At 49.8% G+C, this 21,725-nt stretch overlaps 2 protein-coding genes across 2 annotated transcripts; one reads left to right on the plus strand and one right to left on the minus strand.

The window, feature by feature from the left end:
* COPS7A (COP9 signalosome subunit 7A) lies at positions 1–3,239 on the plus strand. Its single transcript, XM_056483313.1, has 8 exons — positions 1–200; positions 280–355; positions 847–935; positions 1,010–1,212; positions 1,690–1,795; positions 2,149–2,300; positions 2,441–2,506; positions 2,769–3,239. Exons 1-7 carry the CDS (start codon positions 39–41, stop codon positions 2,478–2,480), a joined length of 828 nt encoding a protein of 275 aa, XP_056339288.1. The 5' UTR covers positions 1–38; the 3' UTR covers positions 2,481–2,506; positions 2,769–3,239.
* Positions 3,240–13,395: 10,156 nt separating this feature from the next.
* MLF2 (myeloid leukemia factor 2) lies at positions 13,396–20,022 on the minus strand. Its single transcript, XM_056484052.1, has 9 exons — positions 19,911–20,022; positions 19,678–19,750; positions 17,823–17,949; positions 17,319–17,354; positions 15,846–15,899; positions 15,328–15,453; positions 14,832–14,991; positions 14,509–14,748; positions 13,396–13,984 (listed from the first exon to the last, which is right to left on the minus strand). The coding sequence occupies exons 2-8, from the start codon at positions 19,725–19,727 to the stop codon at positions 14,570–14,572; spliced, it is 732 nt and encodes a 243-aa protein (XP_056340027.1). The 5' UTR covers positions 19,728–19,750; positions 19,911–20,022; the 3' UTR covers positions 13,396–13,984; positions 14,509–14,569.
* Positions 20,023–21,725: the final 1,703 nt, after the last annotated feature.

Below are 21,725 nucleotides of genomic sequence, written 5' to 3' on the forward strand. Positions count from 1 at the left end.
CGGGGGGCGAGCGAGCGGCCGGGCCGGGCCCGCCCGCCATGGCGGCCGAGGGGAAGCTGACGGGGCAGAGCCAGGAGCAGTTCCTGCTGCTGGCCAAGGCGGCCCGCGGCGCCGCGCTCGCCAGCCTGATCCACCAGGTGCTGGAGGCCCCGGGCATCTACGTGTTCGGGGAGCTGCTGGACATGCCCGCCGTCCGCGAGGTGAGAGCCGCCCGGCCCCGCGGCCCCGCCGGGCCCTGCCCGCGGCCCGCCGGCGCCGCCTGACCCTCTGTCCCCGCAGCTGGCCGACGGCGAGTTCTCCCCCGTGTTCCGCCTCCTCACCATCTTCGCCTACGGCACCTACGCGGACTACCTGGGTGAGGCCGGACCCGGCGGCGGGGACGGATCCCGCGGGGCGGGGAACGCGCCGGAGAGCCGGGGCGCGGAGGGCCTCCCTCCCCCGGGGCACCCCCTGCAGCCGGGGCCCACACACTGTGCCTGGCTGTGCTTGGGCCCCAGACTAGGGAGGTACCTGGCTGTAGTTAACGCTGCCATTTGCCACCTGCCAAAGAGCATCCTGACAAAGACGTTTTTGAGGGACCAGGGGAAAGGCTTAGGTATCCATTGGGATGCACATAAATAACGTGTGGGACAGCTAGAAAGGCTCAGTTGAGGGTCGCGGGAAGAAAAGCTGCTCAGAAAAGGTCTTTTGAGCTGAGAATTGATGGGGACAGCTTGGCAAGACGAAGCACCACTTGGGGGATTGGTGTGCAGACGTTTTAAGAGACGGGTGTGGTACAGATGCTTCTGTGCAGAACTGGGAAACGACGCGTAAATTCTAATATCCCATTCTTTCCCCTGAGCACAGCTGAAGCAGCAAACCTCCCTCCCTTGACAGAGGCCCAGAAGAACAAACTGAGGCACCTGTCAGTCGTCACTCTGGCCGCCAAGATCAAGGTAGTGGCCCTGTTTTTCCCGAGTTCTCCTCCCTCTGGGACTATCTCCTGCTAGTTACCATTGTGTTTCCACAGTGCATCCCCTACTCGGTGCTGCTGGAGCAGTTACAGCTGAAGAATGTCCGGCAGCTGGAAGACCTGGTGATTGAGGCTGTGTATGCAGATGTGCTGCGAGGGAGCTTGGATCAACGGAACCAGCGCCTGGAGGTGGATTACAGCATTGGGAGGGACATCCGGAGGGAGGAGCTTAGCACCATCACCCGCACATTGCAGGAGTGGTGAGGAGGAAGCCCCCAGTACTAACACCCAAAAAAGGTTGCAGGAGTGGCTGGTGGCTTCCCTGGATCCTTTGTGTGTCACTAAGGATGGGTGGTGTTGGGAGGTGACCCACTCGATCCCCTTTCCCATACTCCAATGTGTTTTCCAAAAATAATTTACCCAATTCCCCTGTTTGTGTTTAGAGGCGTTATGGGGATACAGCAGTCTTTGCATAGTGCTGGCTGCTGGCAGAAGACTTCCTGAGTGTTTATCTGTAGTTCTTAACCCAGCATGGCTTTGTTACCTGTCTCCTTCCCAGATAATAACATAATTCCCAGTGTTATTACATCAGACTCCTGCCCCTGTATCTTCCCTGCCTGGCATAGCTGTCACCTCCCAGTGTTTTTGGCCTCTGGAGTTGAAATGTGCTGTCTTTCACATTTCTGTCTAATCTGTGCCAATTCCCTGGCCCGTTCAGTTGTGGGTCTCCTCTCCAGGTGCCAGGGCTGTGAGGTTGTCCTGTCGGGCATCGAGGAGCAGGTGAGCCGGGCCAACCAGCACAAAGAGCAACAGCTGGCCCTGAAGCAGCAGATTGAGAGCGAGGTGAGTGAGTGCAGCAGGGAGCCCCAGTGCCCCTCGCCTTAGAACAACTAGAACCAGTACCCTGTGATTGTTACAGTCTTTGCTGAAGTGAGGCATTGCCTTTTCCCGAGGCCAGAACCCCCAGGGACTTGTGCCTGAAGAAGAGTCCTAAATCAGCTTAATACTCCTCTGCAGTGCAGGGGCCTGGACAGATGTTGGCTCGTTTACTTGATCTGAGCTTGCAGCTCTTAGCTCCAGGGCTTCCTTTAGAAACAAATTCTAAAAAAAATCCAAAGCAAACCTAAAAACACCCTTAGCCAAAAAACCCCCAGCTTTGGGAAACCCATTCATTCTTGCATTGCTGCAATTTGCAGGTGGCAAACCTGAAGAAAACCATTAAGGTGACAACAGCAGCTGCTGCAGCAGCCACATCCCAAGACCCAGAGCAGCACCTCACGGAGCTCAGGGAGCCGGCCCCTGGCACCAACCAGCGCCAGGCGAGCAAGAAAACCTCCAAAGCCAAAGGGTGAGCAGTGTGGGCAGACAGAGCATGTGTCTGGGGAACATCAGTGCACTTTTCTCTGTGCGCTTAGGAAGGAAGTGAGATATGAACCTGAGTGTCCACTTGGAACTTCTATTTTTCTTTTTTTTCCCCTGTGCCCGCAGGCTCCGGAGCAGCGCGAAGATTTGGTCTAAATCGAACTAGTTGGATCTCCCTTCACAGCTGGGAGGGTGAGAGGAAGAGGTTTGGGGGATGGAGGGGTAGCAGGGGTTCCAAGTGTGATGCTTCCGAGCTCTTCTGTGAGATACATCTTGCCAACCAACTCTCCTGCATGTTTGTTCTCTTTCCTGTCTTCCTTACCGGTGTTCCTTTTCATCGCAGCATTTCACACTCTGAGCTTCAGGTTGTACGCGTTGCTGTTTCCCCAACCGCTCAAGCCCCCATCACCACGGCCACGTGTTTCTCTCTTTCTTTCTCCCTGTCTTTTGACAGGTCAATTTCAGGAGCCATAAAGGTGTGACAGTCACCTTGGCACCCCCAGGGCATCACAAAAGCTTGGAAAGAGGGTGCTGGTGCTCAGCAGTTGTTTTTGCTCTATGAGACCCCTGGGATACTTTGCTCCAGGACACCGTCTTTGATTGTTTAATCTTTGTTTTGCTAGGTGGGAGGGTAGTTTTTGAAGGGATTCTTTTAAAAAATATATAAATATATTATAAATATATATAAAATAATAAAAATATAGATCTATGGACATATCTGTACAAACCTGTGCTCCTGTGGATAGTAGTGTCTCTTTGCCTCATACACTGATTCTGGAGGTTCCAAAATAAGCTGTGATATTAAGAGCCTTTGTCCCATTTTGGAGTGGAATATCCTCAAAATACTAGGTCCTCTTTTTAAAGGTAGTGCCACAGTATCTCTATTGGGATAAGAGTCCATAAAACAAATTAATTATAAATCTTATTTAAAGTGTTTCTTGTGTGGTTGATTTTCCTCTAGACTCTTCAGAAGGATTTTCAGGTGGTGTCAGAGGAAGGTGGAGAGACTGAGGAAAAAGTCCCTATTTGTGTCAATACTGTGTGTCCTGTGATCCTGGACAGAATGGGAAGTGATGTGGGGACTTGCCTGACAGGTGAAGGTAGCAGAGTCAATGCCCACATGTGTGAGTTCTCACAGGATAGATACTGCACAAGCTGTTCTTGGGTGGTGGTGGTGTCTGGTTGGTAAAAAAAAATCCGAATCAGTGAAAGTGACTCCTGTGAGATGCCCAGGAAAAAAACTAACTCAGATTCTTCAAAGGATGCCTCCTCGAGGCTGGCTTGGAGCCGAGTCAGATGGATGTCAGTGTCACACTGCCTCTCCACGACGTGTAGCTGATGTAAATGTAAATTGACACCATGACTCCCACCCCCGCTTGGTTCTGTGCCTTGTGCCAAGACTGAAATTTGATTCCCTGAACCTGTGTTTCTGTGTGTGAGCAAACCATGGAAAAAATAATCCTGTGAAGGAAATCTGTGAGCTTTGTCTCTGGAGCCTTGTTGGGTTCACTGGCTGGGGTGGGTTTTCTCCTGGGTCAGCTCCCTGTGCAGACAGGTGAGAGTTGGAGCTGAGGTGCTGTAGGTGTGAGCAAGTCTTGTGAAGGGGGTGGGGAGGGGCGTGAGTCTGTGCCTGTTTTGGTGGTAGCAAGGTGCCATCTCAGATCTTAAGCCCCACAAAATGCAGGTTTAATGCCGTATCACTGCTTTGCTGATTCCAGGCTGCTATAATACAGATCTGACTGTCGATGGAAAGCCCCATCAGCCGAACCCACGAATTCCTAAAACTTGCAAGCAGCTTTGTTTGTTCCTCTGTGTGTGGTCGCAGGGCTGGGCGTGCCAGCTGGCTCCGCTGGGGACAGGATGTGCCAGCCGTCCTGGAGTGATGTTGTCACTGGATGGGGTCTTCCAAGGGCTCAAGCAGCCCCACACCTTGCCCCCTTCTGCTGCATGAGGCATTGAGCACCTTGGCTGTAGTTGCCTGGCACAGAAGTGCCAAACAGGAGAGTTTTGGTATGAAGGTGTCCAGATGGGAGACGCAAATCTGGCTGCTGGAACAGCAGGGGACAGCGGAGCCAGGGTTGTGTACACCCACCTAGAGAGACCTAACGAATTTGCAGCCAAAGGGAGCCTACCTGATGAATCCTGCTCTCCATAAGTTGTTGGGAGGGATTGTGACAAAGCTTCCAGCTTTTATTGAAATTACCTGAACCTTCCTCCTTCTGCGTCACGTCACATCACCTTCATCTCTGTGTCAGGGAGGAGAGGCACTGTGCTTGCGGTTGTCTGCAAGAAACGAAAGTGTCCATGTGTATCAGATCTTCAGCTCCCTGGGAAGGGCTAGTCTGGGACGAGATGTCAACAGGGGAGGAGATACCTGTCAAGCACCTGCCAGATGTCTGGCACCTCGCACCCTTTGAAAGATTTGCTGCTTGCAAAGCCATTGGGGTGTGATGAGGAAGACAGACTGAGGAGAACGGGCTGGGGATGGAGCTGAGCAGCCGGACAAAGCACGTGTCCTAACAGCCGCTGGCTGACGTCCAGCGGGAGCTGGGCTGGAGCAGTGTCACCTCCAGGGAGAGCTGAAGTTGCCAGTAATGGACGAGGATATTTGTGTCCCACAAGAACCTGCTGCTTAGGAAGAGCAGCTGTAACAGCTCTTTGCCTTGAGTGTCTCATCTCCTCTCTGGTCTGTTGGGCTTTGCTATCTTCAACCTAACTGTGGCTATTAGACACAGAGGGTCTGTTTCAGTGCCCTGAACCCACAGTTTAAACCCAGGCTGCAGCTCCCAGGAGTGGAGCTGGAAGCCAGCACTGAGAGTTCCAGGCTGGTTGTGTGTGACAGCGCTCATGTGCCGTCCTGTGCAGCAAAGGCCAGGCAGATCAGTGCCTGAGCTTTGTGCCACACTCTGCCAGCTGCCTTGGGAGCACAAACTCCCCAGGGGTGACAGCAGCCAGCATGTGGACCAGTGTGGGTCTGGAGGGGCTTGCCACTCCAGCCCCAGGCTGTGCTGAAGCCCCAGGCTCGGATCCTCACAGCTCAGTCACAGCTGGCACAAGTCCGGCTGTGTCCTTCTGCCGTAACTTTGTTAGGTGACATCTGGCTCACCCCAATCTCCCAGGGTCAGCTTGTCCCTCTGGAAGCAGCATTTGCCAAGCAGAGCCATAGATAGGCTTTGCTCCCCCATCCCATTTGCCTACCTCTCAAGGCGGGCTGTGCTACGGATTTTAGGAGAGTTTGGGATTAAACATGGCTCTGAAAGTCTTCCATTTTGTTTACTTTTCAAAGGGAACACCTTTTAAGACCTCCATTAAGAAAAGGAAAGCTGGAGGTAGCACATAAAATTACTTCAGACCTTTGGTAAGACTGAAAAATAAATGAGAGGGTTGCAGTGCAGAATGAAAGTATTGCTGCAAATTGCCTTGCTGGATGGCAAACAGAGGGCAGGAGCATAGGTTTGCCTTTGCCCTTCACCTGAAAACCACGCTTTTTATTTTTCTGCTCACTTCAGCCGTGACTTGAAATTCAGTTGGAGAAGATGTAAAGATTAATTAATTAGTTAACATTTATAAATCACTTTGAAGATAGCAATAGTGAGGTAAGTACTGAAGCATTATTATAAGTTTTAGTTTATAGAAGTCTTTGTGTTTTAACCCATTTTTGTCCAAAGGAAAGACTGAGAAAACAGACCCTGAGTAGAGGAGAACAGAAATACCTGGATATATTAAGCCATGCAAAGGAACCAGGTTTAGGAGGCTGTAGAAGAGAGGGTACAGAGAAATGTCCATCCCAAAATGAGGAGCAGATCTGCCATCCCCAGCACAGAAAGTCTAAGAGCTCTTGTGCAGTGATTCATTGCAACCCCCTCTTTGGGTATCTACATGGGGCTTTCACATGGGTTCAGAAGAGGGAGGAGGTAGGAGAGGACTTGAATTGCTCTATCACTGATGTCCAACTTTTGCCAGCCACCTCCAGCTGCCCCGTGCCAAGAGATAACCAGGGATTGGAGTTAGTGATGGTAATTACTGCATTCCTGGGGCACAATTTCTTCTGGAAAGCTTGCTGCTCCCCTTCTTGAAGGTGGTGAAGGTGCTGAAGGTGCTGGACAGCTGCTGCAGTGCCCATCCATACCTGGTGAGTGAGAGGAAGTGTCACAGCCGGGCAAATACCCTGCAGGACTTTTGTAAGGTTCTCCCCACCCTCCACTGCTCTGTGCTGAGGTACCTCTGGAGTCAGAGGTGGTCTTTGTGTGCTCAGGAGTCAATATTTTATTTAGTGGGGCTGCTGAGGCTGCCCTTGCCTCTGCTCTCCAAAGGAGACCTTTGGCAGGGTGGTTTGTTTCCTGATGAATGGCTGGGCTGGTGTGTGCCCAAGTGCTATTACACATCACCAAGTCTCCTTTGCACCAGGACACTGGCTGGGGGGCACATCTCTGGACAGCAGGTTTCCTCAGGCCTGTCTGGGGGGAGCAGGATGTGCCCACCACCTCCATGCTGCTGTGAGCTCTGGTGCCAGCTGAGGAGTGGCGCTGCAGGGCTGTGGCGATGCCAGCCAGACTGCATCTGCTGGTCTGCAGGGTGATCAGCACCTGTGGTCCCCCAGAGCTCCATGCAGGGATGCCTTGGCTCTGCTCCACCAGGGCAGTGGCTCAGTGCTCCTCTGAAGGCCCCTTGTGCCAGGTGGATGCCTGCAGTCTGGTCTGTTGGGAGGGCTGGCACAGATGATGTGTGTCCCTCCCTGCTGCTCATGGGGCTGTACTTTTGCACAAAGACCCCCTAGCAACAGCAGCCACTGAGGGCTGAGCCTGCTGCTTGCCACAGCTGGACCATCCTTCCTGGGATGAGGCCGTGGCTCTGCAGGATTCTGATGCAGAGATAGGTAGAGTAGACAGAAGAATCTCACAGTTCATGTCAGCTGCTGCAAATGTGTCTCTCAGATCTCTGACATCTTTCTTGTCTCCTTTGTATGCCCCGGAATAGCTGCTCATTTTCCTTCTGTGACCCCTTTCCCTTTTTGCCATCCTCTCCATGGGAATCTGTCTGTGTTCCCACCTGCAGGGCTCTTCTTTCCTCATCTCCTTTCCCAGTACTAGTCATTGCTTAGCTGAAATACTCATATAAAAACCACCTGTTTTCTCTACTGGTTCCACAGGCACCCCATCACTTGGGCGTTTTTCTCTCATCTTCTGCAGTTTTCCAGGAGCATCCCTCTTGGTCCAGTGTGGAACTAGGCTGGACTATTGTCTGCCTCCTCTGCTGGTGGCAGGCTCTTGTCCTGCCAAGGAAAGGAGTTCATTTGCAAAATTCTTTGTGCAGTGTGCAATTATATTCCTGTTGTGATGAATTCAATAGGCGGCAAAATGTCAGCTGGATTTGAGAGCTGTGACCCCTTTACAGTAACAGGAATGTTCAGAATTCCTGTAGCACTTGTGCACGTGTTAAAAGCAACCCTGTACCCTCCTCTTCTGAGGACAGTAAAGCCCCAGTCCCTTCAGATCAGGAGAAAAATGTTACTGGGGAGACTTTGCCTGTATCTGCCTCTGAAACATTCAGCACCGGTTTAAGGATATGGGAAGATGGATAATCTCTTTGGTGGGAGTAAAAGCGAGGAGACTCCTGGTGACCAAGTGTGATCTCTCACCACTATGGTCTCACAATTCCTTGCAAAAGATTCTCAGGTGCCAACCCAAAACTGGTTACTTTTATTGTCCCCACTAGTTCCCTTAGCAGGCTGCCCCAGAACCCAACTGCTGTAGTGGTTAAATTTTTTTAATTTCCAGTTTAAATGAATTCCCTGCTAGTTTATATTTTCTTGTGCCTGTGCCAGCGTGGCTCTAGCTGAAGCTGTACTTCCTCCCTGGTGTTTATTTCCCTTGAGTACAGATTTCACTTTGCTTAACTAACCGAATCAGCCCCCTCGTGCATTGTGAGCCCTCCATACTCTCTTACTTGCTCTTCAAATAGAGTGCAAAAGTGCTCTCTTACCTGCACTTCAAATTAAGCTTTCTTGGCTAGAAATGAGCACAGTTCTCTTCCACAGGTGAAGTCTGATCAGCATCTCTCACAGGCACCGTAGCACACACCTACAGCTACCAGAAATGCCTCCTGGATTTCATGTCTTCTCCTCTGGTGATCCAGAGTACTTCTTCTTTTCTGATGGTTATAGTCAAAGAAGCTCCAGTTTATAGCTAAAATCTTGATTTTTAGGTCCTATGCTCCTTTTCCCTTTAACTTTGTGCTACAAAGTTCAGCCCTTTTTTCTTTTACTGACACCTTCAAGGCCACCTACATCCTCCTGCGTGATACCCTCATCCAATTTGGCAATGCTGCTGGGTTTTATTTATTTACTCAAGCATTTATTCTTTTGCAATCTCAGTTGTCCTTTTCTGTCATTAGTAAGGGATAGAGATTGTGAGGCTAGTGTCTAATCTTCCATCTTACCTCTGGACATTACATCACCAGCAGCTGGAGATAGGTACTGTCTGTTCTATTTCCCTTCCTTTTATTACCTTTTCCCCCCATGCTAAGTTTGTATTAAGTGCCCTCAGGATTTAAAAAGCCAACCAGATGTGAGGAGATAGTGGAAGTAATAATAACCAAAGTGAAGTTTCCCCATGGGAACAGTTTTTGAAGTGCTGTCTTTAAAAAGGAAAATTCCCAGGAGGGAAAAAAATTCCAGTTATATTTAAGACAGGGCTGAAAAATAAAATCAAGTCCATTTTTTAGAGTGCTATGGAAAGTAAAAAAAAATAAAATTATTGCAAATCAAACAAGTCAATTTTAAGTTATACACTGGATTGAGGTCTATTTTAAATCCTTTTGTTCATCAGCACTGGAGCCAGTGCCTGTAGGATTTTCCAGGCAGTGCCTGTTTGTTTCCTGAACAAACCATTCTGCCCACAGAGAGCTCTGTTTCCTGCAGCTCTTTGTGGTCCCACCTGCTTTGAAGCCCTCATCAAGTCAAGAGGTCTCTTCTTTGCCTTTCCCACCTTTCCCTTCAGTCTAGCCCTGTGCCAGTCTGTTTCCCTCTCCTGCTCACAGATTTCTGAAGCCCAAAGGGATCGGTATAATCGCATCGCTTGGCCTCTCAATTGGCCAAGAACTCCCTCACCCCGCTCCTTACGCACTCCCCAAATTCTCTTTGGGACACCCCATGGTGGGGTTTGGAGTAGGGAGAGCTGGGAGAGGGAGGTGTGCCCTACTGCTCTCACACAAGGTCTGCATTCATTCCCAGTTCCATCGTGAGGTCGCTGCAGGTTTTCTGCTGGGCTGAAGAGCCCTCTGCTGTCAGAAGCCTCCTTCCCGTTTAGGCAATGCCAGCCTCTGCTCCAGAGGAGTGAACTCAGGCACAGGAGTCTTGAGCTCATGTTAACCTGTGGTGCTAAGGCAGTGTTTCCAGGCTTCCAGTCATCCTTGTTTCACCCTTCTTGAGTCTTCTTTGATTTCATTTTTAGTCTCCAATACCCATACTTCCTACAAGTTTGTAGGAGTTTGTAGGAGCAGCTCTCCTACAAAGAAAGGCTGAGAAAATGAAAGAGAATTTGGATTGTTCTGGAGAAGATAAGGTTTTGGGCTGATGTAATTGCAGCCTTCTGTACCTGAACGGCATCTACAAGAAAGATGGAGAAAGGCTATTTACAAGAGCACATAGTGAAAGGAGAAGGGGAATGGCTTCAAACTAAAAGAGAGCAGGTTTAGGCTGGATGTTAGGATGAAATTCTTTGCTGTGACAATGCTGAGTCACTGGCACAGGTTGCCCAGGGAAGCTGTGGGTGCTCCATCCCTGGCAGTGTTCAAGGCCAGCCTGGGTGAGCTCTGAGCAAACCTGGTCTAGTGGAAGGTGCCCCTGCCTGTGGCAGGGAGGCTGGGACTGGATGATCTTTAAGGTCTCCTCCAACCCAAACCATTCTGTGATTCTTCAAAGAGGAGAATTTTTACCTCTGTTGTCAGTGAACCCAGGCTAATGCATCCCAGTGTAACCCATCTGCACAGAGGAAGAATTATGCAAGTACCATTCATTTCCTTGGTTGTCTTCCAATCGCAATTCCTTTTGGAGTTCTCCATCTTGAAAGAGCACACTATGTTTATGTCCCTGGGTGAATGCCTTTTCTGCATTCAGTGCAGCCAAAAATACCTACTATTTATAAATAAAAACACCAATAGTTACTGACTGTTCAGTACATCTGCTCTTTTTCCAACATTTATTACTTGCATTGTTCTTTGGATCTTCTGAAAGCTTCATCAGCATTGGTTTAATACCTTTTTTCAGATCATTAATCAAGTTACTAATGAGCATTAGTTTCAGAACAACATCCTACTGGAAATAATTTCACATTCTACAGTCTCTTTTCTCCCTCATTACTTGAAATCTATCAGTGAACTAAAATTTATAATATTGGCCCTTTTGTTGTTTCAATAATTACTAGCTTATTTTACATCAGAACACAGTCTTGTGTGGCCAGATAAAATGCCTTGTGCTATTGTAACCTCTGACTCTGGGTTGCTGTAGTGCCTTAGTTAATGCAACCCATAATTTAATCAGAAATTATCACAGTTGTTGGACAGGAACAATTTCGAGAAGTGAGAGCACATATTATAAACACTGAGACAAATATTTGTTTACCTAGTTTAGAGGTGTGGATATAATCTAATTTTTTATTTACAAGTATTCGCACCACATTAACTTTCCCAGACTTGTTTCTCCCCAGTATTCTATAATTCCCCCAGTATTTTACAATACTTCAAAAAGTACAGTGAAAGATGCACAGCCCTTCAGGCCCACCCACAAAAACCTCTAAGGACAAAGTTCCCACTAGCCATAATGGGTTTGATTTTCATGATATATTTTCAATTATGGAAAACTGAATATATAACAAACAAAACCACCACAGTTTCTGGTTTATTTGTGTGTAGCTGCTGCATTTTCACCCAAGGTTATACTATCCATCTTCCTAGTAGTATTTCCAGCCTCCCTCCACCTCATTCTACCCACCTCCCCTTTCCTGTGTCCCTTTAAAGCGTGTCAGGCCCTTCTGTCTCATTCCAGGTGCCTTACTTGCTCCTTAGGAAGGTACTTGGTACCACTGAACTGCACTGATCTGGTGCTTCAATTCGTCTGATATAAAGGTGACAGCTATGGGAGAAGGAGCAAGAAGGGATTTTGTCTCTCATGGAACTATGCCCTGCCCATCTGAAATAAATACTGTTTCATTTTCATGTTGAGAACACCCAACCTTCTCTTTCTCCATCCTGTTGGCATAGCTGATGAAATGGAAAAGTCAGAAATGGAAAAGTCTCATCCCACCCTTTCCCATGCCCTGATACAGGAGGTAGAGTGCTTTTAAGGGAAACCATTTCACTTGAAACTGTAATTAATAGGGAAAAAACTAACCCCAGGTAGGCATGCTCCCTTCTTTGGAAACAACCCTCCTGCTTTCTGAAGTCAGAAGTCCATGCACTATGTCAGCCTGGGACAAGCAAAGGGGTCGCCCTCTCAATAAACTTCCCCTACTTCCTGGTTTGGGATCTCTAAAACTCTCCCCTGGGCTCCTGTCTTAACACAAAGTTCTCCTCTCACTGACCTTCTTTTGCCTATTCCTAGACCACCAGTGCGTTGCTGCCCCGGGAGAAGGCTGAGACCTTGGGAATGGCTGTGCAGCAATTAGCATGGCTCAGGCAGCCAGGTAAATCACCCTCCCACTGTGGAATGGAAGAGCACGCAAGAGTGCTACCTAAATCCGTAAGCAGGACAGCACCCAACAGGGAGCAAAGGCTGAATCCAGATAAAAGGATTTGGGATTAGACCAAGATTAGGAAATCCATGCCCAAAGAGGAATGGATCCTCACGATCAAAGGTCAGTGCTAATCCCCACCACCAACACCTTCCTTCCTGTTCTCTATCTCAGACATCTCCTCAAAATCCGGCCAGGACTGGGCAGCTGGTTACTGCCACCATCTCCCTGCAGTAAGCACCTTTCTGAGCTCAGATGGTTCTCCACTGGGTCAAAGCACCAAGTGTCACATCTTGCACTGGCTCAAGACTGCCAGAGGGCTGCTGCTGTTGCAGTCCCTTCTTTCACAGTCTGGCACCCCCAAGATGACTTCCACGAAACCTCCTAAGCCCTGCTCTTTTCTGTGTTGCTCCTCCTTCAGCCTTGCTCTCTTCAGGGCTTGCCTTGACTATGACACCTCCAGAAAGTCACTCCACTGCCAAGGGCAGCAGGTTGAAGTCTTTGAAGTCCCTTCCAAACCTAACTATTCTATGACTCCTACTGGGATTTGCCGTGGGACAAAACAGCACAGGGGACAGAGCTGGCAGCAGCCACAGCTCTGTTCTGCACTTCCTTGAAGGGTGGAACACATGCAAACTCTGCCCTGAGCTTCCAGACGGTGGATGCTGCATCCATTTTTTAGGGCAGGACAGTCAGTCCCCAGCAAGGTGCGTCTCTCTGTTAGTGCCCACACATACAGGACAGGGATACACCGCAAGATCCCAGCACACCACTTCCAAGTGTCAGTCACGCACTGATTTCCTGCCTTCTGTTCCAAATAAACTGATGAAAAGGTTTGTGTAAGGGTGTGTGCCAAGAGCATGAAACTGGCCAAGAACCCAGGAGATCTTCCCTGGTCCTATATTCCTAATGCCTCTCAATTTTCAGGTAATACTGAAGAAGTTAAGAAAAGGTCATTCATAACATCAGCTGTAGTTGCAGTGATATAATAAGAAAATAATGGAAGTATTCCCTGTCTGTGCAGGAACCCCAGAGGCCTAATTCAGGGCTGCACAGCTGACCAGGCAGCAAGAAAGACCAACCAATTTCCCTTGAGTGCACAGCAAAACTACAGCAATTAGAGGGCATTTTTTGCAAATGTTGAGTTCTTGGGTCTTCTTTCACAATTTCCATGTTGAGCATCATCTTGGTCTGTGACTACAAGGGGAGGCTATCAGGCTATTTTCTGTAAGAAAACAAAGCCTTAGAATCTAACACCAAGCTTCTCAGCAATTTTCCAAGGATGTGAAAGAGGATACTTAATTCCACAGCAGGCACAATTAGGTCGGCTGAAGGTAAAGACTGATCCACCAATTCTTTACAGTTTGTTTCTTTATTCAGTAAACATCTAGTTACAAGTTTCACAAATTAAAAAAGTGGGGAGAGCTGATTGAAGAGGGGTCAGGGGGCCCACAGGCTGATCCAGCTTTTGTTCTGCTCCTCCCTTCTCCAATGCACACATCCTTCTGCTTCTCCACAGATACGCCAAGGAGCAGCAGGGGAATCGAAGTCTCCGTCCCAGTGAGGGGACTGACAGGGGGTTCTAGCAGAATTCCCTCATATTCCTTTCACAGGGGACTAAACACAAACTTCAGAACCAGCCCAACCCAGCACAGAAAGAGTGGAAAGGATGGAAGAGGCAAGGTGGCAGCTCCTCATGCCCAGCACTACTGGCAGAAAGAACAGAGCCAAGGGACAGCAGAGGGAATGGGCAATTAATGCGTTCCTTGCACATCAGTGAGATTTCCCCATGCCCCACTGCAGCACCCAAATGGGGTGAAAAAGAGCAATGCAGAAGATTAGTTGCTTTGTCTTAATTCTTAAGTGGGAGGGAGGTTAATACTAAATTTGAGGAGGGTCCAAGTGGTGCTTTGAAGGGGCTTCAGAGTTTCACTGTCTGTACCTGGGAGGAAAGGAAACAGGAAACATAAAAAGAGTAAGCAGTGCCTAGAAAGCAGAAGACCGATAAAGACATGCTTAAACCTGATGTCTAGACATCAAAAAAAAAGAGGAAAATGTCCCCTTTCAAGCACTAGATCACATCCTAGTGAGCTCTATTCAAAGCACAGGAGAGCAGACACCAGCGCTTACTTGTATTTCAAACTGGATGGACAGTAAATGGTCTCCAAGTTCCATACAATGACAATATAAACACTCCACAGATTGCAATCCTACATCACATCATACTATCTCAGCCATCAGTTAAGGCTGACACCTTCTTTTGTTCGTGACAAAGCCAACTTAAACAGCTTCCATCTTCCTGTTCAGCTCAGCATCTCAAAATTCACACCTGCTCTCTCAGAGTGGGAAAACCCCTTTGCAACCGGAACTTCAAAATAATGTGAGATTAGTGCAAAGAAACAAAATAACCCTATGGCTAAGGCAGCCCCACAGCAGAAGAGAGGGAAGGAACTTGTTAAGACTTACAAGAGCGTGTAGGTCGGTTTGGGGGTGGCCACGCCGCACCCCCCACAGGTCTGCTCCGCCTTCACCAGTCGTACCGGCGGGACTGTCGGGAGGGAGAGTCCTCGGGGCCCTGGATGGCCAGCCGAGTGCCCTCGGCACGCCGGGCGGCGCCGCCCTCGTGGCGCCGGTACTCCAGGCCCCGCTGCGGCCGGAACCGGGACGTCTCCCGCCGCCACTCGTCATCAAACGCGGCCGCGTCGCCTGCAGGGAGACGAGCTCAGCTGGGGAGGGGCGGGGGGAAGGGGCACCCGGCTTTGCGGGAGGAGGACACGGGCACCACTCACTTTCATCCATGTTGATGTAGTCCTGCCTCTCCTCCTGGTCACCCGTGCGATGGTTCCGGGAGCGCTGCATGATGTGGGCCCTCTCCCTGATGTGGTGTCCAATCGACATCTGTTCCAAGCCGCTGTCCGAGTCCCTCACGGTTCGTCTCGTCTCACGGATCTGGGGGCAGAATCCCACGTGGAATCAACATTCCCACTCCTTCTCCCAGCCCCCTAAGGCACCCTGATTCCTGCCTCCAGTATTTCAGCCAATCTGCACTGCCACCACTCCCAGGATGCCAAACGCAATGCTACAAAGAGGGAAGAATGGATTCCCCACTGCCAGCACTTCCCATTTCCTCCCAGGGGCCCTTGGCATGGTTCAGTGAGTCACAAGAGCACAATGTGCTCCTCAAACTGCAGCTGACTGCAAAGCCAAAGTGCTGTAGGTGGCCACCCACAAAGCCACCAAACGAAGCTCACCCTCTGACAGCAAAGCCAGCAGCCTCCTCCTTACCCCGCCAGGTGCTGAACGCATCTCTGAGGTCTCCTGGTAGACTTTGGGCCCATCACCCAGGTTGGAATAAGAGATGACGGTTGAGGAGGTAAATGTCTGGCAGTTAGCACCATTTGTCATATGCTCCTGCAAGAAGGAATGGGGAATGGTGGAAAGAAGGGATGGGAGGGAAGAAGAGATGGCATTTAATTCTCTCTATACAATGAAATAAGAAGAAACACAATAGGAAGAATATAATCCCCATGGGTCCATTTTTCTGGAGAATACATCTTTCTGTTAAATCAATACTTATTTCTTGCTAAACAAGTCTACCTCCGCACTTCCTTCCCCACCCCTCTCCTCTCCCTGCACTCAGGAACAAGCTCTGTCACTGTCACCCAGCAGTGAAGCAAAGCTTACAGCCTCTGCCACCTTGGCAGGTGTGGCTCAGTCCATCCCAAGTAGCACAGTAAGATAAGAGATATTAGAGGGATGGCAGAAGCACCCTCCATAGAGAATGGCTCATGGAGGCCTCTTACCATGTTTCCAATCATGTCATTCATCATCCCAAACATATCCATAAAGCCACCCGCCTGAGAAAAGGGAAAGAGAACAAAGAGTAGTCACTCTGGGAAGAGACACGAAGAAAGAACAACAAAGTATCTGCAAAAAACCTGCTGCCTAAGAAGAACCTTGAGTTTTTTCACATTCTTTCAGCAATGCAGAAAAAAAAAACCACCCAGCATTTAGGGTTGCTGTTCTTTCCACTCTCTCAGGTTGCATTGCCCAACGATCTGGAAAAGGTTGTTCTTTTAGTTTGGATCCAACTGCCGATGCCCTGGGGTTTGTGAGCCTGGGGACTCAGAAAAGTTAGGAGAAGAAATCTCAGCACATGCACTAACAGTGATCTTAAGAAAGTTTCCACTGATAGTTTTTTTTCTGAGCATAACAACAAATTTGCTTATTTTCCCCTACAAACACCTGCCTTTCCCATCCTGTAAACCTGAATGCTGCAGTAACACCCTGGGCCAGCAGGTCTCACAGGTTAATTGTGCAATATGTAAACAAAATTACAATGTCAGTTCAAACTTGCTGATTTCTTTTTTTTCGTTTCCTCGAGTAGCCTCTTGCTCTCGTTTCCAGCAGAGCAGTACTCACATGCAATGTTATTATGCTTTGAAGTCTATGTGTTTGTAGTCTTATTAATCCTCCTCTGAGCTACAAAAATTCCAGGACGCTGAAGTCTCTTTCATTGAGGCAATTCTGCAGAGCAAGGCAGCTGAAGTTGCTGGATCTGGAATAACCTATTTCCACTGTGTTATTTCAGTGGAAGACGGAGACTGGCACGCTCCAAGCACGCTGTTCTCACGTACACACAGCCATTCTCATTCCAGCCCTGTTTACCTGAAGTATTCTGTGGCTTCTCCAGCTGCCACCACTGGAAAGGAGGTGCAATAATCCCCTCTGCCTACTGATGGCCAAGTCCTTTCCTCGCATCCTCACAGTTCCTCCATTACCTCCAGATCTGCAGCTTCTTTTCAGACATATGAGGTTATTAAGGGACTACCTGCTCTTCCCAGATATTAACTGTCCCAATTCCCATGAAATACTGGGCTATAACAGCTTTATGGTTTTTCTCTGGTCAAGGTCCAAATGCAGCTTTCCCCATAGACACAGGGTTAGATTCCCTCTTCAAAAACAGCTCACAGACAGGATTATAACATTAGAGGGGAAACAGGCCTGAAGTCATAAAGCAACTCAATGAGAGGTCCAAGAGAAACCAGATGCTTCCAGTTTCAGTTCAATACCCTCTTCCCTATTCCACTCACTATAAATCTAAAGCTCATCCTAGTCTTCTCACACATTCCCATCCTCCCTACCTGGTAGGAATAGCTGGTCATGCTCACAGATGGCTACATTTTAGCACTGGTTGCAGGCAGTGCTGATGAATCTCAGTATGGAGCCACTATTTGGAAAGCCTCTAATCTGACCCAGAAAAACAGAAAACTTACCATGCCGAGCATCCCAAAGGGTGAAACAGCTCCTGCCTGCCAGGAGAACAGAAAAACAGAACAGAGAATGACATTGCAACAGCCAAACACTAGATCCTCATCAGAACATGCTAATCCTTCTCAGAAACAGAACTGGGAACACTCAGGCTCTACAAACAGATCAAAAAAGCGCCCAATGGATTGCTGGGGGTTCAAGCCACATCACCCCTAACAAACCAGACATGAGGTGATGCTCCTACATTTCTCCCTGTTATATGAATTCACATACTTGAGAAACAACACATATTTATTCCCTTCCTCCCGTCCAACCTAGAATGAAGTTGTATTCAACACCTTAATACAGGTGGAATAGAGAGAAGGACCAGAACACCACTGCCCAAGAGATTTACTCTGCACCTACCACCTGCGTGGAGGCGAGGGAGGTGCCCAACCCAGGAAGGGTGGGAGACAGAAGCTGACAGGGCAGTTTGAGAAGTTCTAGCCTGCACTTAGCCCCTGTGTTACCTGCATCCTGCGGCCAGCCTGGCGAGCCCCTGGTGTGGTCCCGTCCGTGATGCCGAGGAGCGGCCCGAACCCGAAACTCCCAGACAGCATGCGGTTCATGTGCTGCCGGTGGATGGCAAAAGGATCCCTTTTGGAAAGGTGGAGACAGCAATGGTAAGGACAAAGCCCCATATAATCCACTCCTCCCATCTCTTCTTACACAACTGTACATTCCTTCCCAATCCGAAAATTCGGAATCCTGAGAATTCTGTGTTGTCTATGGTGATTACTGGGGCTGGAAGGGACCTCTGGATCCATCAAATTTCTTGTGATAGAAGGTTTTATACCACAGAAGATGTCTCAGGTACTAATTTCTGTACTCAGAACCTATGAAGTAGGTCAGTGTTCTGCTTCCAGTACTGCTCTGGAGCCAAGCATGGCCAAGGCCACTCCAGAACCTCACTGGTCTAACACCTTTTGTAGGGAAGTGCAGGAAGACCTTCCTGGCTGCAAAGTGAGGACTACACTTAACGGCATCAGGGAGCAGGAGACCCTACATCATCCTCTCACCCCTCCATGTACAGAGACATAAAAAGTGACCTGCAAGACTGGAACCTCCAGAATGGACTGCATGGGCTGACATCCCTCTGTCCCCCGGGGTTGAGACCACATACAGCTTTTCCAGATTTGATGGGGAAAGGGAACAATAACTGCAATCCCTAACTGGTTTTCCCTCTTTTGCACGCATTCACACATGTTGGTGAAGCACAAGAAGGAAAAGGAGGGTAAGGACAAACAGTCACAGAATACGGTGGCCACAATAAGAAACTTCTGGGAAATACCATAGATTTTTTCCTGCACATCTTATAGTCTGCAATTATCCCTCTTGAGCATTAATGACCTCTATAGCATAGACTACTCCTGAGATCACAGAAGTACCCACTACAAACCAATACTTTTCTGTCTCTACTGGAAATGCTTCCCATAATAAAAGTTAGACTCATACCTGCCATGTTAATGAGAACACTGTCATTCAGTGACTAACTGGGACATCAAGGTCTCCTCTCCTGCTAATTTGCTCACAGCTGATAGAATTCTTGCTTACTACTGATTTCATAAGCAAAAAGCAGATTGTTCTTCTACATGCATAAATTTCACCAAATTTCTAGTAGTGTCCTGTTTAACATAATCAAATTCTTCCTGTATTACAGTCTATTCCTTATGCACATTGGCGAGGACTGCCAACTTGGTGTCACTGCCAAAATTTATCAATAGCATCCAATTTCTGTACTGAGGATGGAAACAAAAAGATTCAGTGAAAGGAATCCCAGGAAGAGTTCTTGGGACCTTTGTTAGATTTCAATACTCGTGTTTCAAAACTGCTCGTTGTCTTCTCTTTACTTTGTTCCTCTCAACTTGACAACTGCCTCAGCAGCCTTCTCCAGCTCCATTAATGACTTCCTGTGCAGAACAGCAACAAACACTGGACAGAGCAGCAGATTTTATCTATCTCGACTGCAACTCTACTCTGCGTAAGAAAAAAAAATCCCATCCTTGCGCAAAGAAAAAGATTAGTTATTCCAGCCCTCTCATCCTCTCAGACAGCTGCGATGCCTTTTGGCCTACTTTATTACGCTTTCCTGCAAGACCACGCTCCAGTATCGCAAGACCGAGACGGACGCGGTCCCTGCAGTTGGCGCTGCCCCTCGGGCGGATGTTTGTGTCCGTCCCCGCCAGCCGCGCTGCCGCGGCGCTCCCGGGCCCGGCCGCCTCTGCCCGCCCGCCGGGAGCGGGGCAGCGCTCCGCCCGGGCACGGTGCTTGCCGCAGCCCTCCCTCCTTCCCCCGCTCCCCCGCAGGGCGCCCAGCCCGACTCACATGGCGAACATGGGGTCCTCCGGCTCGCCATCCCTCATCAGCCGGAACATGCTTCCCTCGCTCGGGGGCGGCTCTGCGGAGGGGAGAGGGCGGTGAGCGCAGCCGGGGCTGAGGGCGGGGCGGGGCGGGGCGCGGCGGCGAAACCGGCCCCCCCGCCCCGCCGCTAGCCCGGCAGGTGATGGCAGCGCTGCCCCCCGCCCCCGGCCCCGGTCCCGACCCCTGCCCGGCCGTGCCTGCCGGTGTCGCGGTCCCGGTTCGGCGCAGCCGAGCCCTCGGGCCGCTCACGCCTCCGCGCCCATCGCGCCCCGGCCCCGCTGCCTCCGCCCGCCCGCGCCGCGCATGCGTGGCCGCCCCGCGGGGTGGCTCGGGCGAGGCGGGGCCGCGCGGCACGGCGCCCCCTGGCGGCCCCCGCGGGCGGCGCCTCCCGCCGGGAAAGGGAACGGGAACGGGAGGATGCGGCGATAACACAGGACAGCGCAGGCCCCATCGCTTCCCCACAGCCTCCTCACCAGGGGCACTGATCGCTGCTCTCCGCGGACAGCACCCGTGGGAATGGCCTGAAGCTGTGTCAGGGGAGGTCTAGGCTGTCTATCAAGAAAAGGTTTTTCATACCCGCGGTAGCTGGACACTGGAACAGGCTCCCCAGGAAAGTAGCCACAGCACTGTTATAGATAAGAAAGAGATTAAACCGAATTGAATATAATAAAAAATAAGCGATAATTTATTTCGTGACCGGGATACGGTCCAGGATAGCCACAATGGCAAAGGACAGCGCCGAGCCCGGGATCGGCGCCGGGTGAACACGCTATGACCCGAACTCTAACGCTCCGGATCGCTCAATGTTCACAAAGCCGCCTTGGTCAGCCCAGTTTTGATACAGTCTTTCCTAGCCCGGAGCAGAGGTCTTTGTCTCCTTTCGTCATTCCGCATATTCATGTGGTTTTCTTTCACTGCGTTGGGCTGGACAAAACTATATTCTGGGAGACGATGAATTCTGATGAAGGCAGGTCTTGGTTTATGGAAGCCGTCATTGAGATGTATATCATTGAGATGTATCTTTCCCGATGGCTCTGGTTATCTTAATCGCGGGTGCTTGTCGGGCGCTCATCCTTTGGGTAGAGAGAGCCATCTCCACCTAGGCCACGTCTATTTACTTGTTAATCTGGGCTGTCCTGCTTTTGTTGGCTGTTAAAATGCTGTGATGAAGCAGCCTGTGTCCTTTCGTCCGTGGTTCTCTTTTTGGTTTCTATTATTTTATTCATACAAACATTACTTATTCTACATTAATTTACAAACTTACACGAATTACATTTTTACATATATTACAGCACCAAGCCTGACAGAGTTCAAAATGTGTTTGGACAATACTCTCAGGCAATACTCTTTTGGTAATGGTCCTATGCAGGGCCAGGAACTGGACTCGATGATCCTGATGGGTCCCTTCCAAATCAGAATATTCTGCGATTCTGTAGTAACCCCTGTGGCTCGCAGCCAGTTGATTCCCGGCCAGAGTCCACAGCCATGCCTGGCCGCTGCAGAGGCAGCACTTATGTCATGCTTCCTGCACGGCATGGGCATGTAGGAGGCACCCACTGAGCTGCTCGGCTGTGCTGAGCACACGGACAGTGTGTGCATGCAGGGCTCTGCTGGCGGAGGCAGGGAGGATACTTTGTGAGCCAGCTGTGGGTCATCACTGATCCTGGACAGCCACTGGGAATCACAGGCAAAGTGTAGGTACTTGTGTGCACCTACAGCAGTGGTGGGGAATCTCCAGAAAGTGGGGGGATGGCACCTCTGTCACCATCTCTGGGGAATGCTGGCTGCCTTCAGCTACAGTCAGCTCCACTGGATTACAGGGAAGAGAGCAGATTGACTCATCCCAGCTCCAGCCCAGGGCACGCTTCCTCAGTGGTGCTTCTGTTGACTGTTGCATCCGGCCCACCATGTGCAGGAGCCAGACTGGACCTGTGCCAGAGGACTGGAAATAGCAGGTTGCAAGAAGTGGTTGAGAAATCGAGCTCCTGAGCTGTGGCAGGAGCCACGTCCTT

The sequence above is a fragment of the Oenanthe melanoleuca genome, chromosome 1 (genome assembly GCF_029582105.1).
Source record: "Oenanthe melanoleuca isolate GR-GAL-2019-014 chromosome 1, OMel1.0, whole genome shotgun sequence".
NCBI classification, from domain to species: Eukaryota; Metazoa; Chordata; class Aves; order Passeriformes; family Muscicapidae; genus Oenanthe; species Oenanthe melanoleuca.

Excerpts from the sequence above, each read along its gene's own strand:
- MLF2 (XM_056484052.1), bottom strand. The coding sequence starts at position 19,727 with ATGTTCCGGCTGATGAGGGATGGCGAGCCGGAGGACCCCATGTTCGCC. Across the intron at positions 17,355-17,822 it reads AGGCTGGCCGCAGGATGCAG|GCAGGAGCTGTTTCACCCTT; the intron begins GTAACACAGGGG and ends TTCTCCTGGCAG. Across the intron at positions 15,454-15,845 it reads ATGACATGATTGGAAACATG|GAGCATATGACAAATGGTGC; the intron begins GTAAGAGGCCTC and ends TCCTTCTTGCAG.
- COPS7A (XM_056483313.1), top strand. The coding sequence starts at position 39 with ATGGCGGCCGAGGGGAAGCTGACGGGGCAGAGCCAGGAGCAGTTCCTG. Across the intron at positions 201-279 it reads ACATGCCCGCCGTCCGCGAG|CTGGCCGACGGCGAGTTCTC; the intron begins GTGAGAGCCGCC and ends CTGTCCCCGCAG. Across the intron at positions 356-846 it reads CACCTACGCGGACTACCTGG|CTGAAGCAGCAAACCTCCCT; the intron begins GTGAGGCCGGAC and ends CCCTGAGCACAG.